At 45.9% G+C, this 19,022-nt stretch overlaps 1 protein-coding gene across 2 annotated transcripts in view; it reads right to left on the reverse strand.

Moving 5' to 3' along the window:
• Positions 1-1,365: 1,365 nt before the first annotated feature.
• LOC121547347 (protocadherin-15-like) overlaps positions 1,366-19,022 on the reverse strand; it is a 225,215-nt gene continuing 207,558 nt past the window's right edge. The window contains exons 30-36 of one of the 2 annotated variants that reach the window (XM_041858563.2): positions 18,202-18,290; positions 14,151-14,327; positions 10,421-10,639; positions 9,744-9,752; positions 9,296-9,406; positions 4,356-4,361; positions 1,366-3,337 (exon numbers count right to left, since the gene is read on the reverse strand). In XM_041858563.2, coding sequence (XP_041714497.2) covers positions 1,816-3,337; positions 4,356-4,361; positions 9,296-9,406; positions 9,744-9,752; positions 10,421-10,639; positions 14,151-14,327; positions 18,202-18,290 — 2,133 coding nt within the window. In that variant the 3' untranslated portion in view covers positions 1,366-1,815. Of the gene's footprint in view, positions 3,341-4,355; positions 4,362-9,295; positions 9,407-9,743; positions 9,753-10,420; positions 10,640-14,150; positions 14,328-18,201; positions 18,291-19,022 lie in introns of both variants that reach the window. The other variant, XM_045209824.1, reaches the window with a different exon arrangement.

The following is a 19,022-nucleotide window of genomic DNA, read 5'->3' on the forward strand; positions in this document are numbered from 1 at the left end:
CAAACCCCACGTGCAGATTGTCAACATCTAAAGTGTAACAAATATGGTTGTGTTTTTATGATTAAACACTGTTAAAATGTCCTATAAATGTCTCTATATCACATAAAATACAGTCCTCAAATGTGACCTGCCATTAAATCTGGAGAGAAACATAATGGGAATGTATTCCAATCTGATTTAAGGAGCTACAAATGTGCATGCTGAGAATGTTGTGGTAATATTAGGTAAAACTTAAATATACAATTTTTGAAATGTTCTGTGGACCTCCAAGACAAGGTAAAATGTTTATTGCATGAATATCAATGGAATATTATGTTAAACCTAAAACAAATAGTCTATGAATGTGATAAAAATTGACGTATTTGAAAATTGTGTAACATTGTGCAACAGTTTGGGAATGTTCTGTGCAACCTATGTGAATATAACAGTAATATTCTTGCAACATCCCATACAAATCCCATAACTTAATTAAATGTGCTGGGATCCTTTAAAGAACTTAGACCAGGTTTTCTGTCAACATTCTTACAACATTAAAGGAATGTCCTGTGCAGCCTAACTTAAACATTGTATGAATGTCATCACAACTGAGCATCTTTTCTGTTATGGGAACCTATGTCTTGTAATGTACCCACACTGTTCCCACAACCTAATAACATGTTCTGGAAACCTTTAAAGAACTCAGAAAGGCTGTTCTGTCAACATTCTTGCAACATCAAACAAATGCTTTGTGCACCCTGATAAATTACAAACATTATCTGAATGTCAGCACAACTGGACTGTTTTCGTGTTTTGGGAACATATCTTTTGTGATGTCCCAACAATGTTCCCACCAGACTGTTCTCACAACCTAATGAAACATTCTGGGAACCTTTAAAGAACAGACGGAATGTGTTCTGGGAACGTTCTTGTAATATCAGGTGAATGTTTTTTGCACCCTAATAGAAACATTGTAGAATCATCCACACAACTGGACAGTTTTTGTGTTTTGGGAACATATATTTTGTGATGTCACCACAATGTTCTCACCAGACTGTTACCATAACCTAATGAAACATTCTGGGAACTTTAAAATAATAAATTAAATGTGTTCTAGGAAAGTTGTTTCGCTGGGAAAACATTACTGGTACATTGTGTTATTACATTACCTGGAAACCTAATGAGAACTTTTGGGGAATGTTCTGCGGTGGTTGTTACAGATGTTGAGCACAATATTATAGTGAATGTTAGGAGAACATTCTAAGAATATTTCATTTCAAACATTAAAATATTTGGTTATCAAAAACATTATTTTAATGTTTTTAGGATGTTATCATCCTCATGTTAGATAAAACCCTAACTAGAACTTATTGGGAATCTTAGCTAATGTTCTGGGAATGTTCCCGGTTTGCTGGGGTGTGACTTCAAGGTAATCCAATGTACTGGAGCGCTTTCATTATATATCTTTCAGGTCTCAGGTTGGGAAAATTCCTTTTGGGATTTTGACCACGAGACTCAAAATGGTTGAAATGACTTGAGTGCAATGAATATGATTTTTCCTTTTTATGAAACTGATGGTTAGAATACTCTAGACTCTTCATCTTTAGGTGACAATAGAATTAAACAATTATAGGCTAACTATAGGCTAAATAAAAATACATCACTAACCATACGTACATAAATAAATAAATATCGATGTCTGATTGAAACAACTCCCTTGAAAAAATACATAGATGACACACAAACAAAGAATGAACACACAAAGATAAAGAATGAATTTCAAAATTAACAAAAAATGAAGAAACAGTCCATGAAGAAAGAGAGAGAAGAAGGAGAGAGTCACATTGCAGTGGACTGAGAGGGGAAGCGTTTCTCCAGCTCTTCTACTATAGAGTTCATGTTAACGTTTGGCTGGACCTGCACCTGCTGTGGTTGTTCTGCAACCGGAGCCTCTGCCTGTACCTCTGCTGTGGTGGGGGCTACTGTCTCTGCAGTGTCTAGTATGCCATTTAAAGAGTCCATGGAATCCACAGACCCTCGTGGCCTCAGGACGCTCCGTGGAAGCATCTGTTTTTTGTCTATTTGACTGTGCATGTTGGCAACAGATTTCTCGATGTCAGCGATGTTCTGTATGTTCTTCAGGATTCCCTTCAGCTCCTTCCTGGGGGGCTCGGGATTGGTGGGGAGGGGCGGAGGGGGAGGGCGCAGGGACACGGGTCTCAGGGTGGTCACAGCGGGCAGGGGGGGGAGCACAAACGTAGATGGACGATTGAGGGAAGGGGACAGAGGAGGAGGGAGAGGCGGAGGAGGGGGTGGGGCAGGGTTTTTGCCATAGTTAAGGGTGAGGGGCGGATGAGAGTTGGGAGGAGGAGGCGTGGAGGGGGAAGGAGGGTAGTTGGGTGGGGGCGGAGGGGGCATGTCAGGGGGGTCAGGGATGACCTCCAGGTTGACCTCGTAGGGTTCGGTGGAGGCTGAGTTGTAGCTGGAGAAGCTGGAGCTGAACCTGCGCAGGACAGGTGGAGTGGGCTTGTGGCTGGGGGGTGGAGTTCCATCGCTCTGGGTGATAATGATGCAGGGTGGTCCCTCTCTGTCTTGGCCCAGGTGGCGGTCCTCTCTACCCAGGATGGAGCTCACAGAGTGGTGGTGGTGCTGGGGGCTGTCGCTACCCAGGATGGAGCCCAGAGACTGTCGGTCCTCTCTGGCCCGGTGCTGCGGGCTGTCGAACCCCAACCCCATCAGGAAGTCTGGAGAGAGAGACCCCCGGGAGTCCCGGCTCTGCCTCTGCTTCATCTCCCTCATGGCCTGCTGCTCAAACTGCCTGGCCTGCTCCTTCACCGACAGGGGCTTAGGCTCCAGGTAGGTGCTGCGCCCCAGGTTTTCCCAGTCCAGGCCGTCCAACATGTCCTTACTGTCCTTCAGCTCAGTCTTCAGCTTCTCCAGCTCCCACTGCACCGGGTCCATCACCACCTGTCTCCTCAGAGCATCATACATCTCCTTCCTGTGGAGCCTGGAAGGTAGGGTCCAGGAGTGGCCCGAGCCACCGGAATTGAACCTCAGGAAGGAGTCTCTCAGGCCTTGAGGGGCCTGAGGAGGGGAGTAGGTCCCCAGGAGGTCCATCCTCCTCTGGTGCTTCCCCAGGGTCTCTGGGCTGCTGAGTGTGCCCGTGCCTTCGTCGAACAGGGGGTTATTGGTGGTTAGGGGGTTCTCGTCCGAGAATAACGTGATGTTGCTCTCGGACTTGGGCATATTGTTGAGGAGGATCCCATTGGCACTGGACTGCTTGTGGGCAGTGATGGCCCGTGTGGCAAATGTGCTTATGAGCCTCTGGCGGTCACCTTCCTCTAGCACACAGCGCTTACTCCTGCTTTCATGGAGATGGCAGAAAATAAAAATACTTTAAATAAAAGAGGGAGATAAGGTGTGATGAGACAGTCACAGAATGAGGGGATGCAAGAGGAAAGTTGTCTATGGGATTCTAGCTAGACAAAATAAGGGCTAATTTCCAAAGAGAAAGGTTGTTTATCTGAGGCTACCGTTTACACCTTACTGCCACAAAATAAGCTTAGCTACCTATCTCCACTCCTAAAACGTTCCAAAGCCAAATGAGACTGCAACTGCCAGACTGACACAATCTACACTGAACAAAAATATTAACGCAACATGTAAAGTGTTGGTCCCATGTGTTATGAGCTGAAATAAAAGATCCCAGAAATGTTTCATACGCACAAAAAGCTTATTTCTCTCAAATGTGGTGCACAAATTTGGTTACATCCCTGTTACTGGTCATTTTATCCTTTGTCAAGATAATCAACCACCTGACAGGTGTGGCAAATCAAGAAGCTGATTAAACAGCATGATCATTACACAGGTGCACCTTGTGCTGGGGACAATAAAAGGCCACTCTAAAATGTGTAGTTTTGTCACAAAATACAATGCCACAGATGTCTCAAGTTTTGAGGGAGCATGCAATTGGCATGTGCTGAAGAGTATTTATGTCTATAATAAAGCCCTTTTGTAGGGAAAAACTCATTCTGTTTGGCTGGGCCTGGCTCCCCTGCCCAATCATGTGAAATCCATAGATAAGGGCCTAATGAATTTATTTCAATTGACTGATTTCCTTACATGAACTCCGCAAACTCTTTGAAATTGTTGCATGTTGCGTTTATATTTTTGTTCAGTACATGTTTTTGACAACAGTAACTGAGGGAATAGTTCACTCTGGGAAACTATCTACATACAATAAAGGGCCTCCTACATGAATAATAGCCAACAACAGACACGAAGCGGAAACTAATACTCTAATGAGCAACTGCACAACTTTCACAGCTCACAGATTTTACCCCACAGTTACAACCTAGCGATAAAACACAAGTACTCACTTTAGTCTGGAGGCCAAGTAAGGGAAATTAGGGAATAAGATAGACAGATAAGTATAGCAGGAAAAGCAGGGTGAATCAAATAAATGTTATAGGCTTACTACAGTAATGGCAGAATTAATTATCTGGTGGATGGCTGACCATTTCAAAAACAATTTGCTCTGGCATGGCATTGGTTATGATTGGATAAGGAGGAAGCTACAACCCAAGACAACAAAGTGAGCACTGAGGGCAACTTGAGCAGCAGAGCACCCTGATAACCTAAAATAACCCTAGAATCCAGCCTGTGCTCCATGTGATCAGGACCAATGGCTTACTCAACAGCCTTATCGATAAAATGAATTATGTTTCACCACGGCCCATATGAATTATTGGCTGCATTTATTTTAATTATCTTAAATTAACATTCATTTCCCCCTATTTTTCAGAGAGCTACCCAGTCTGGCTGGATTATTTTTTTACTGTCCATCTTGAACAGTAAAAATAAAATAAATAAAAAATCCAGATTGTATTCTCCTTGCATATAAAATTATATCATGTTAATGGCAGTGAGCGTATCTGGAAGGCAGGAAACTGATAAGTCATGGAACAGTGATAACAGCTTTGCCCCATTGCCCCAGTGAAAAATTACACTGAAACGCAGCATGTCTTTAACCTCTCAGATAAACTTAAAACAATGTCTACAGTAACGCCTGTTTGACCAGGGAACCCAATCACGGCCAGGGAAATTGGTCCGATTCTAAATCCAAAAGAGAATTTGCAAGAACACTACAGGCCTGGTCCTGGCTGTTCTGAGGCCATAGGCGAGGCAAAAAAAATGCCACCCTCCTATACTCGCAAATCTAGAGTAGTCCCAGTAAGCAAAATTACAGAATACATATTTTCCAGACGTTGAAGTTAGGTTAATTCTAGGTTCTGAACGAAGGTGAAAATACATATATTCCGGACGTTTAAAAAACATATTTTCTAGACGTTGAATCCTGTTAATTTTCGGTTCTGAAATAAAGTTGAAAATATGTCATTTATAGCCGTCTATTTTTGGACCAAATCAAGGCTGGTCCAGAAGATGTCGGCGTCGGTCCGTGCTTACTGGGGTGTAGCCCCAAAAATATTGTGATACAAACTTGAAACCACTGATCATGCCAATTTAGCCCATAGGGTGAAACTCCTGGACATCAGTTGTGAGTAGCCTGATTGTAAATGTTTTGTATATGGTGTTTGTTAACATGTCAGCGCATTTTTTATTTGATTGGGACCCATTTAAGTTAGGCTATTTGATAGAAGAAACGTGCATGATGTAAGAATTGTCCATTGCACTTGTTACATTGCACACATTTTATCTCCAGCCTTCAGGCTACAGCAAAGGCCACATACTCTTTCTACCATAGGCTACAGTTGAAGTCGGAAGTTTACATACACTTAGGTTGGAGTCATTAAAACTTGTTTTTCAACCAGTCCACAAATGTCTTATTAACAAACTATAGTTTTGTCAAGTCGGTTAGGACATCTACTTTGTGCATGACACAAGTAATTTTTCCAACAATTGTTTACAGACAGTTTATTTCACTTATAATTCACTGTATCACAATTCCAGTGGGTCAGAAGTTTACATACACTAAGTTGACTGTGCCTTTAAACAGCTTGGATAATTCCAGAAAATGATGTCATGGCTTTAGAAGCTTCTGATAGGCTAATTGACATCATTTGAGTCAATTGGAGGTGTACCTGTGGATGTATTTCAAGGCCTACCTTCAAACTCACTGCCTCTTTGCTTGACATCATGGGAAAATCAGACGAAATCAGCCAAGACCTCAGAAAAAAACATTGTAGACCTCCACAAGTCTGGTTCATCCTTGGGAGCAATTTCCAAACGCCTGAAGGTACCACGTTCATCTGTACAAACAATAGTACGCAAGTATAAACACCATGGGACCACGCAGCCGTCATACCGCTCTGGAAGGAGACGCGTTCTGTCTCCTAGAGATGAACGTACTTTGGTGCGAAAAGTGCAAATCAATCCCAGAACAACAGCAAAGGACTTTGTGAAGATGCTGGAGGAAACAGGTACAAAGGTATCTATATCCACAGTAAAACGACTCCTATATTGACATAACCTGAAAGGCCGCTCAGCAAGGAAGAAGCCACTGCTCCAAAACCGCCATAAAAAAGCCAGACTACGGTTTGCAACTGCACATGGGGACAAAGATCGTACTTTTTGGAGAAATGTCCTCTGGTCTGATGAAACAAAAATAGAACTGTTTGGCCATAATGACCATCGTTATGTTTGGAGGAAAAAGGGGAACGCTTGCAAGCCGAAGAACACCATCCCAACCGTGAAGCACGGGGGTGGCAGCATCATGCTGTGGGGGTGCTTTGCTGCAGGAGGGACTGGTGCACTTCACAAAATAGATGGCATCATGAGGAAGGAAAATTATGTGGATATATTGAAGCAACATCTCAAGACATCAGCCATTTGCAAATGGCTCTTCCAAATGGACAATGACCCCAAGCATACTTCCAAAGATGTGGCAAAATGGCTTAAGGACAACAAAGTCAAGTTATTGGAGTGGCCATCACAAAGCCCTGACCTCAATCCTATTGAAAATGTGTGGGCAGAACTGAAAAAGCATGTGCGAGCAAGGAGGCCTACAAACCTGACTCAGTTACACCAGCTCTGTCAGGAGGAATGGGCCAAAATTCACCCAACTTATTGTGGGAAGCTTGTGGAAGGCTACCCAAAACATTTGACCCAAGTTAAAGAATTTAAAGGCAATGCTACCAAATACTAATTGAGCGTATGTAAACTTCTGACCCACTGGGAATGTGATGAAAGAAATAAAAGCTAAAATAATTCATTCTCTCTATTATTATTCTGACATTTCACATTCTTAAAATAAAGTGGTGATCCTACCTGACCTAAGACAGGGCATTTTTACAAGGATTAAATGTCAGGAATTGTGAAAAACTGAGTTTAAATGTATTTGGCTAAGGTGTATGTAAACTTCCGACTTCAACTGTATATCTGCTACATGATTTATGTTAGATGATTTTTTGACGGAATGTTGATGGAGCGCAGCAGTGATGCATCTCACCAACAGCACCTTGGAGCGGCGCTGGGAATGGACAAGCAAAATATTTTGTGCCTCTACCTTTGACAAAGTAGGCACAGCTTATCACAGCGCTCATTTAAAAGCCCATATGCCACACATTATAATCTTCACCCGGCACAGCCAGAAGAGGACTGGCCACCCCTCATAGCCTGGTTCCTCTCTAGGTTTCTTCCTAGGTTTTCGCCTTTCTAGGGAGTTTTTCCTAGCCACCGTGCTTCTACACCTGCATTACTAGCTGTTTGGGGTTTTAGGCTGGGTTTCTGTACAGCACTTCGAGATATTAGCTGATGTAAGAAGGGCTATATAAAATAAAATTGATTGATTGATTGACATTGGTGCGGCTGGCTTCCGGGTTAAGCGGGCGGGTGTTAAGATGCGCCGTTTGGCGGGTCATGTTTCGGAGGACGCATGACTCGACCTTTGCCTCTCCCGAGTCCGTTGGGGAGTTGCAGCGATGAGACAAGATCGTAATTGGATCGCAATTGGATATCATGAAATTGGTGAGAAAAAGGGGGTAAAATACAACCTATACAGTGGGGAGAACAAGTATTTGATACACTGCCAATTTTGCAGGTTTTCCTACTTACAAAGCATGTAGAGGTCTGTAATTTTTATCATAGGTACACTTCAACTGTGAGAGACGGAATCTAAAACAAAAATCCAGAAAATCACATTGTATGATTTTTAAGTAATTAATTTGCATTTTATCCAGCTTCTTCACCTGCGGGATGGTCTGAGACCAGCCACCCGGACAGCTAATGAAACGGTTTGCACAACTGAAGAATTTCTGCACAAACTGTCAGAAACCGTCTCAGGGAAGCTCATTTGCGTGCTCGTCATCCTCACCAGGGTCTTGACCTGACTGCAGTTCGGCGTCGTAACCGACTTCAGTGGGAAAATGCTCACCTTCGATGGCAACTGGCACGCTGGAGAAGTGTGCTCTTCACGGATCCCAGTTTTAACTGGACCGGGCAAATGGCAGAGAGCGTGTATGGGGTCATGTGGGCGAACGGTTTGCTGATGTCAACGTTGTGAACAGAGTGCCCCATGGTGGCGGTGGGGTTATGGTATGGGGAGGCATAAGCTACGGACAACGAACACAATTGCATTTTATTGATGGCAATTTGAATGCACAGTGATACCGTGACAAGATCCTGAGGCCCATTGTCGTGCAATTCATCCGCCGCCATCATCATATTTCAGCATGATAATGCATGGCCCCATGTCGCAAGCATCTGTACACAATTCCTGGAAGCTTAAAACATATCAGTTCTTACATGGCCTGTATACTCATCAAACATGTCACCCATTGAGAATGTTTGGGATGCTCTGGATCGACGTGTATGACAGCGTGTTCCAGTTCCCGCCAATATCCAGCAACTTCGCACAGCCATTGAAGAGGAGCGGGACAACATTCCGCAGGCCACAATCCATAGCTTGATCAACTCTATGCAAAGGATATGTGTCGCGCTTCATGAGGCAAATGGTGGTCACACCAGATACTGACTGGTTTTCTGATCCACGCCTACCTTTTCTTTAAGGTATCTGTGACCAACAGATGCATATCTGTATTCCCAGTCATGTGAAATCCATAGATTAGGGACTATTGAATTTATTTCTATTGACTGATTTGCTTATATGAACTGTAACTCAGTTGCTTTTATATTTTTGTTCAGTGTATGTTGTTGGAGGTGCGTCTTGGTCAGTTTATCTTGGAAAATGCCTCCCTCGTCAATCTGCCGCAATAGGCGGCCACCTAATCCTGCCTGATAGGCGGGCCGGCCCTGAGAACACACATGATGGAAATATGATGGGATATATTATAACGCTTACATGGCACTGTCCCCAAGCTCTTCGTAAAGGTTGTTGGTGGTGGCGCCCACTGATTTGCCTGTAGGGAGGGCCATTTGGATCCGAGCAGTTTTAGCACACTCCGCCTGTCTCCTTTAGTAGTACCATGGAGAGAAAGTCAACCAAGTTACGTTAAGTTACAGCATCAGCATATTCAAACAGGACACTGCTACATTATACATGCACATAACTTGGTACACATTGTCTCCATAATATACTCAAATAAACCAATTTTGCCGGCACATTTCTTATTTATTGCCTCCGACTGCAATATAAGGGAGTGTATAAAAACAGGTTATGCACAATTTATTTGTTTAAGATTTCATTGACTTCCCTGATCCCAAACATTTACTTTGAAAACAGTGGAATGTGAATGAATGTATCCAAATAGAAGGCAATGGAAATAAGTAATAACAGTAATAATACTCACTCTTTGAATCTGTTGATAGAAAATGAGAGAGAGAGAAATAAATAGAAGGGTGTTAGTAATAGCGAGGGGCAAATTACAGACAAAATGGTTCTTATAATCATTGTCTTAATACAAAAACAAAGAGAGTGAAAGAATTCACTATAGGTTAAGCCAATTTCCTGAACCTGAGACCCTAAAAGAAGATGACACTGAGGATTCTCTTCTCATCTGTTTAACATCCATCCCTGAACCTGTGACAGCCGTCAGTCTAGCCTTCCCAGCTCAGTTCGCAGGCTTAGAGCGGGGAGAGAAAAACCTCCCCAAACTGCAACAATCAGTCTGTAGTGTTTGTCTGCTCTTGCATTAATTAATGTGCTTTTATGCTGTATAAATAAACGATTATGCCGGCTCTCAAAGGCGTTTCCATGGTAAATTGCGGAGCGAAAGCTAGCTTCCTCCTAAAATGATATTAGGGATAGCCTCTGGGGGCTGGAGAGCAGGTAGCTTGCTGTATAAACCCCTGTGTCTACACTACTGTCTATATCTGCACCAGTACTTGTGCCTTGTGGCCTATGCCCTATTCCATATGTCCTGCCCTGTGCCCTAGTCATACTCACATTCCTCAACACCAATTCCCATTTGACACAAAATGTACTTCCAATAAAGCAATTGAACTTTGAACTGTTCTTTCTACTCACTGCCTGTAGGTGATGATGACGATGAGGATGGCGGGGATGCAGCAGAGGATGATGATGATGGCTAGGGCGAGCAGCGCCCCCTCTGTGTAGCCCACGGTCTGCACAGCCTTCTTCACACTGGTCACCACGTCCGGTGTGCGGATCTCTAGGATCCTCCCGCCTCGGCCCAGGTAAGGTTGGAACTCCTTGTTGATGTCCAGCAGCTTCCCATCCAGAAACCTTGGATGGAAACAGACAATATATACAGTACAGTTACACACACAGTCATCATAATCTTTATCATCATCTTTATCACTACTATCATCATCATCGTCAGTCAAAGAGAGCCTGGAGGTTTTCCTGATCACATCAACTCAGCTGACCAGGCCTTAGTCAGGAAAGGTCTCGTCGCAAAACTAAGCCCGTTGCCGAACAAAGACAGTTCTGACGAGTTATTAGAGGAAGGAAAGACAGGATGGCTTCACATCACTCTCTCACGTGAGTATCTTACTTAAAATATAACTGCAACATGTAAAGTGTTGGTCCCATGTTTCATGAGATGAAATAAAAGATCCCAGAAATTTTCCATGCACACAAAAAGCTTATTTCTCTCAAATGTTCTGCACAAATTTGTTTACATCCCTGTTAGTTAGCATTTATCATTTGCCAATATAATCTATCCACCTGACAGGTGTGGCATATCAAGAAGCTGATTAAACAGCATGATCATTACACAGGTGCTGGGGACAATAAAAGGCCACTCTAAAATGTGCAGTTTTGTCACACAACACAATGCCACAGATGTCTCAAGTTTTGAGGGAGCGTGCAATTCGCATGCTGACTGCAGGAATTTCCCCCAGAGCTGTTGCCAGAGAATTGAATGTTAATTTCTCTAACATAAGCCGCCTCCATCATCGTTTTAGAGAATTTGGTAGTACGTCCAACCGGCCTCACAACCGCAGATCACGTGTAACCACGCCAGCACAGGACCTCCACATACAGCTTCGTCTGAGACCAGTCAGTATTTCTCTCTGTAATAAAGCGCTTTTGTGGGGAAAAACTCATTTTTATTGGCTGGGCCTGGCTCCCCACTGGCACAGGAAATCCATAGATTCGGGGCTTATGAATTTATTTCAATTGACTGATTTCCTTATATGAATTGTAACTCAGTAAAATCATTGAAATGATTGCATGTTGCGTTTATATTTTTGTTCAGTATAGTTATTTTCAGATGATCTCATTTTGCTCTTTTGTAGCTTTTGCAACTATGTGTGTGTTTTATATCCCAGTTCTCTCCTCTCCCTGTAGGCTTTACAGACGATCCCCACCCCTTGGCTTCAACCCTTCTAATTTAGTGTACCCTGCGCACACAACCCATGTGGAATTCCTGATCTCTGGCAGCGTTTGGAACTGCCGTGAAGAACCCTGAGTTCATCTCAGCCTATGCTGCCCTTCAGTCCTTTTACCTTTTGTCGCTGACGGAGACATGAGTCACCCCAAAGAACACTGCTACTTCAGCTGCTCTCTCTTCATCTGACTACGTTTTTGCTCATAGTCCGAGAGCACCTGGTCGTTGCGTTGGTGGCAGCTGGAGTGGACAAGTGACAGTGACACACATGGAGATTTTCTCTTTTCTCCCTCTCTCACCTGTCCATCTCCTTATTTGAATTCCATGCTGTCACTGTCACTTGTCCACTCCAGCTTAATATTGCTGTCATCTATCGCCCACCAGGTGCCATTAGAGAGTTCCTCAATGAGCTTGACAAGCTAATTTCCTGACGATGGCTCACCGCTCTTTGTACTTGGCAACTTCAACCTCCTGACTTCTGCCTTCGATTCATTTCTTTCCAACTCTCTCTTTCCCCTCCTTGCCTCTATATATTTGTTATAAAAAAAAAATTGTACCCCCTTTTTCTCCCCAATTTCGTGATTACGATCTTGTCTCATCGCTGCAACTCCCTAATGGGCTCGGGAGAGGCGAAGGTCGAGTCATGCGTCCTCTGAAACATGACCCGCCAACCGCGCTTCTTCACACCCGCTCGCTTAACCCGGAAGCCAGCCCCACCAATGTGTCGGAGGAAACACCGTTCAACTGACGACCGAAGTCAGCCTGCAGGCGCCCGGCCCGTCAGAAGGAGTCGCTAGAGCGCGATGAGCCAAGTAAAGCCCCCCCAGCCAAACCCTCCCCTAACCCGGACGACGCTGGGCCCATTGTGCCCCACCCTATGGGACTCCCGGTCACGGCTGGTAATGACATAGCCTGGGATCGAACCCCAGGCTGTAGTGATGCCGCAACACTGTGATGTAGTGCAAATAACCTTGGCGTGACCCTGGACAACACCATGTCGTTCTCTGCAAACATCAAAGCAGTGACTCGCTCCTGCTGGTTCATGCTCTACAACATCCGTAGAGTACGACGCTACCTCACACAGGAAGCGGCATAGGTCGTAATCCAGGCACTTGTCATCTCCAGTCTGGACTACTGCAACTCGCTGTTGGCTGGGCTCCCCGCTTCTGCCATCAAACCCATGCAACTTATCCAGAATGCTGCAGCCCACCTGGTGTTCAACCTTCCCAAGTTCTCCCATGTCACCCCGCTCATCCACACACTCCACAGGCTTCCAGTCGAAGCTTGCATCCACTACAAGACCATCGTACTTGACTACGGAGCAGCAAGAGGAGCTGCCCCTCCCTACCTTCAGGCTATGCTCAAACCCTACACCCCAACCCAAGCACTCTGGCATGCCACCTCTGGTCTCTTGGCCCTTCCACCCCTATGGGAGGGCAGCTCCTGGTCAGCCCAATCCAAGATCTTCTCTGTCCCCCTGAAGCTAGAACAGCAGAGTCCCTGCCCATCTTCCGAAAACTTCTGAAAACCTACCTCCTCAAAGAGTATCATAAGTAATCCCACAGCACCCCCCCTCTCACCCCCTTCTACTTTTGTGAACTAACAGTTGCACTTGACTTTTTCCCCCTTACTAGCTCTGACTTTTCTGATAGCTACTTTATTGTAAGTCGCTCTGGATAAGCGCGTCAGCTAAATAACTCAAATGTAAAATGTAAAGACGAATGGCTCTAGTCATATAACAATATGCATGAGAACAGCAGTATGATATCCAGTTGTGCATCTCTGAGTGATGTTCTATTGATTTTCGGTGTCATTGAAATTACCCCGGGAATCGATAGAACATTGCTCAGAGATGAAAAAAAATTATATAACATTCAAAATGGGTGAATCTTTCCTTTAAATCTAAACGCAAGAGCAAACAATGGAACACCACAGAGAGTGCACCACCTTACTCCCTATAATGCCTGGAATCATAAATTACAGGTGTGGGGGCACACTGCAACACAATCACGTTGCCGTTGTTCACTAGGTCTATTTGACATGCTGTGGAGCTGCAAGAGGCAGAGGGTGGTTAGATGAACACTGAGCCTGCTTTGTAGAGTTGGTAGGGAGCAGTAGCGGGTTGTCAGTTAGTTGAATGGCAGAACCAGGGCTGCTGTCGTACGAGGGCATGAGGAGGTTGGCTCTCTAATGAGGGCCTGACTGCAGGGTGACGGGAAACAAAAGAACCCTGGTGAGTGGTGACATCACCCCTGCCACACACACGTCTCTGTCTGCCACTGGGTAAACACCTGCACCACGGGAATGGTGTATCTAGATACTACAAGGGGTGGCCCTAAGGGGCAATCCCTTGAATTGTGACCTACTTTGTCCCTCAGGTCACTGTAGTAACAGGCTACTCACTTGAACAGCTCCTGGCGTGAGATGGCCCTGTTGGTCAGAGGGTCGATGGCGTATACCATCAGGTCTGACTTGGAGTAGTCCTCCTGCTCGAAGCCATCGCCGAACCGCTGCGGCCCGATGGACTCCACCACCACTTTGGCCCCGGGAATCTGGTCCTGCACATAGCGCTCCAAGATCCTGCAGAGGGAGAGGAAGGAATTATCAGGTGCTTTGTATAAGAACAAGATGACAGCAGGATCTCTGGGAAAATGTTAAATGGTGAATTATATGGTAAATCCAAAAGGTAAAAACGTACTGCAATTCATAGTTGCTACACCTACCTGTAGCTGTACTCTATTTCAACACTTGACACTGAGCTAATGCTGCCTCAACTGTTTAAAAAGAAGAGGCCTTGACTGAATGGATTCAGGCTCACTAAAAGGATTTCTCAGTCAGAGGATATGCATCTTAATTCTAACGCTTGTATTAAGTATGATCAGGCAAGTTCTTGATCAGTACATGAATTATGACAGTGATTAGAATGAGGTTGTGCATTGCATTTACAATAAAAAACATGACACCCTATCCTCCTTGAGACCGTCAGCAACTATAAAGAGTAAATTCCCACACGTTTCCATGACCCTGTCAAAATCGCCTCTCCCTCAGGAAGAAATCGCACTAAATGGTTTTGGATTGCAATGTAAAGCCAAAAATGGTGCTCCATCTCTAAAATTCTTAATTGAAGTATCTTCAATAGTATCAGTTCAAGGCAAATGTCCTTGGGTGCATCTTAAATAGCACCCTGTTCACTATAAAGTGCACTACGCACTATACCAGCATAGGGCTCTGGTCAAAGGTATTGCAATATATAGAAAATAGTGGCCAGTTCAGACACAACCCTTGTTTGGCAATGGGCGTCTGCAGCCCCCTGAGCTCTGATCTGAGCGGGAAGGCAAAGGTAAAGTAGGCGTTGAGACAATTACCTGCTGTGCCCTGAATGTTCCTTCTCCCCAGGGAGACTCCAAAAAGGATGGCAGGACAGAATTGAGACCAGATGGGAGTTGAGAACACTGATAAACTAGGTGGCTCCACAGCTGGGGCCATAGCTCTTGGAGCTAAAGTGGACCTGGGATGAGACCCAGTCAGAGGAAGTCCATCATGGAGAACTGATACTGTTTGACTGTTTATCAGTAGGAGGATAGGTTGAGTGATGGACAGGTGTACAAAAGCAATACAGCCAATACAAGCAAGCTCACACACATACAGTATGCTGGAATTCAGGCACACACACACGCTCTTCCACCATGTCACGCCCTGACCTTTAAATGCCTGTTGTTTCTCGTTGGTTTGGTCAGGGTGTGAATTTCTATGTGTAAATCTATGTGGTGTATTTCTATGTTGGCCGGGTGTGGTTCCCAATCAGAGGCAGCTGTCGATCACTGTCTCTGATTGGGGATCATACTTAGGTAGCCATTTTGCCTACCTATGGTGTGGGATCTTGACTCTTGTTTGGCTTGTTTGTGTGTAGCCATTGTGAGCTTCACGTTACGTTGCTTTTGTTGTTTTGTCGTGTGTTAACTTCGTTACTAAACATGTATGCATTCCACGCTGCACCTTGGTCCAATCCTGTATTCAACGAACGTGACAGAAGATCCCACCACCAACAGACCAAGCAGCGTGCCCAGGAGGAGCAAACACCCTGGACACAGCGGGAAGCAACATTGGTAGATGTCCTCCTCGGTTGGGGGAAAATTACCGAGGAGGAGGCCGTCCGTTACGGTGAGGTAATGCAGGAGGTTGGAGTCCAGATAGACGGCGACTCCAAAATGCGAAACGATGAAGGAGACCTGAGAGGCAACCCCAAGAAAAAAAATTTGGGGGGCACACGGGGTGTTCGACGAAGCAGCAGGAGGCCGTGAAAGGGCTGACTGTGGAGAAGGAGGCCGCTATTGTAGAGGTCCTCCAAGACCTGCGGATCAGCAGTTTGAGAGAGGAGGCCACCACATTACGGGGGCTGTTAGAGAAGAGGGAGCAGGAGCTCTCACTTCAGAAGGAGGCGCTGCAGGAAGCCCAAAGGGAGAAGGAATTAGTGGATGCATGGAGAGAGGAGCTGGCCAGGCAACAGAAGGAGCGTGTGTTCATTGAGGAACCAAGTTATGTGGAGATACGAACTGTGTCGCCAGTGCGCCTTCACAGCCCAGTGCGTCCTGTTCCAGCGCCCCGCACGTGCCATGCGAAAGTGGGCATCCAGCCAGGCCGGGTTGTGCCGGCTCAACGCTCCTGGTCTCCAGTGCACCTCCACGGTCCAGTATATCCTGCGCCAGTCCTACGCACTGTGTCGCCAGTGCGCGTTCACAGCCCAGTGCGTCCTGTGCCAGCGCCCCGCACGTGCCGTGCGAAAGTGGGCATCCAGCCAGGACAGGTTGTGCCAGCTTTACACTCCAGACCTCCAGTACGCCTCCACAGTCCCGTACCTGCTCCCCGCACCAAACCATTGGTGCATGTATCCAGTCCGGTACGGCCCGTACCTGCTCCTCACACCAAACCAGTGGTGCGTGTCTCCAGCCTGGTTTTGCCCGTGCCTGCTCCTCGCACCAGACCAGTGGTGCGTGTCCCCAGACCAGTGGTGCGTGTCCCCAGTCCGGTACGGCTGGTGCCGGAGCAGTCCGCTCCACCGGTGCCCAGTCCAGTTCCGGTCAGCTGCTCCACTCCTGTGCCAGAGCAGTCCGCTCCACCGGTGCCCATTCCAGCTCTGGTCAGCTGCTCCAGTCCAGTGTCAGAGTAGTCCGCTCTACCGGTGCCTAGTCCATCCCCGGTCAGCTGCTCCAGTCCAGAGCCAGAGCAGTTCGCTCCACCGGGGTCCAGTTCAGCCCCTCTCCAGGGTCGGGGCCTCCCACACCAGGGTCCAGACAGGGCTTGGTGCATCGTGGGAGGACTGAGAGGGGAAGCATTGCGCCGAGATCCAGACCGGACCAGGGGTGCAACGGGGAGGCAGAAAGCGAGAAGACGTCATGCCCGGAGCCGCCACCGAGGCTAGATGCCCACCCGGACCCTCCCCTGTTAAGTTAGGTTTTGCGGCCGGAGTCCGCACCTTTGAGGGTGGGGTACTGTCACGCCCTGACCTTTAAATTCCTGTTGTTTCTCATTGGTTTGGTCAAGGTGTGAATTTCTATGTGTAAATCTATGTGGTGTATTTCTATGTTGGCCGGGTGTGGTTCCCAATCAGAGGCAGCTGTCGATCGTTGTCTCTGATTGGGGATCATACTTAGGTAGCCATTTTGCCTACCTATGGTGTGGGATCTTGACTCTTGTTTGGCTTGTTTGTGTGTAGCCATTGTGAGCTTCACGTTACGTTACTTTTGTTGTTTTGTCGTGTGTTAACGTCGTTAATAAACATGTATGCATTCCACGCTGCACCTTGGTCCAATCCTGTATTCAACAAATGTGACACACCACCCCCCCCTCAGAGGAACAGGAGACAGCTAGGGAGCCACTGACAATTTCCCTCTTTCCCTCGTTAGCAATTTAGCTTCAGAGAGAAGCTAGACACCTTTCTGATCACAATGCTAATAGCTAAGCAGTAAGCTCAAGACAAGGATGGAACCATCAGGGAGTGGCTGTGTGAAGTGTATGACAAAGCTCTGACAGAGCTGTGTAGGCAGGTGGTGAGCGGCTCTAATGGAAACTGAAGGAAGGCTCTAATGGAAACTGAAGGAAGGCTCTAATGGAAACTGAAGGAAGGCTCTAATGGAAACTGAAGGAAGGCTCTAATGGAAACTGAAGGAAGTCTCTCATGGAAACTGAAGGAAGGCTCGCGTCGCCTGACAATTTATTTTGAGCAGCTGTCAAACAGCGGAACACCGTTTCAGCTCGATAGAAGGCAGCGATAAAACCAACACTGCACACTGATTCATACAGCCCCCTCAATCACCTGCATGCCTGGGAAAGGGCCAAAGGTAAGTGTTGCTCAAGTGAGTCATTTGCATATCAAGTTTAGGAGACGGCTATAAGCACAGTCGCGACTTGACTGTTAAAATACGGATTATAATAGATTAGATATCTTCTACGTTACCTGAGGAGCTTGTCCTTGTTCTGTTCCACCACTGTAGGAGCAACGTTGGAGACCACCACCTGCATATCCAGCAGATTCACTACAGATACCTTGGAAACAGAGGTCAATCAAATGATTGATGGTACAGACACAAAACAAGCATCTATTTCCCTCCCCTCCCTAACTTCTACAAATAAGCTTTAATTTTGGACAGCAGGCTAAACCACACGGAAAATCTTCCTGTAGTTTGTGCAGTCCCCATGAAATGAAGCTTCCCATTGGAATTAGATTCATTTAGCCACAGCGTGGTTCCTCTCGTTCAGGCAAGGCTCTGGCCCAGCCAGCCTCTTATTTCATTAAGAGCAAAGGGAGTAAAATAGGCTGCACAAGGCCGTAATGTATAATCAATGGTCCCCATCTGCCCTGGGACAGTTCAATTTGCAACAAACTGGGAAGTGGCCAGCACAGAAGGAACACACATTCATCTACTCTCTCAGGGATAGCTAGCCTATCTACTACAAGGCTGGAACAGGACATGGACCATTGATTAGCTGGTGTATCGATACTGTGCTATTTTACAAATGCAATTCCTATGGGAAGCTTTTGAGTGTATATTTTGGGAGGATGGCTGGGGTGTTTAGTGCCAATATACACCTGGAGAGTGGAGATATTGATATTGTGGATATCGACACACTTAATGTTGGTCCCGCAGTTCTTTTAAAAAGAGCCATAAGCTGGAATTGATCAAGGCTGGCAAGAAGGCTATGAAAAACTAGCTGGCACTGATGGAACTTCGCATTGAACAAAGACTCTGTGGGAACCAGATGGAGACCAATGACTTT

The sequence above is a fragment of the Coregonus clupeaformis genome, chromosome 31, assembly GCF_020615455.1.
Source record: "Coregonus clupeaformis isolate EN_2021a chromosome 31, ASM2061545v1, whole genome shotgun sequence".
In the NCBI taxonomy this organism is placed as follows: Eukaryota; Metazoa; Chordata; class Actinopteri; order Salmoniformes; family Salmonidae; genus Coregonus; species Coregonus clupeaformis.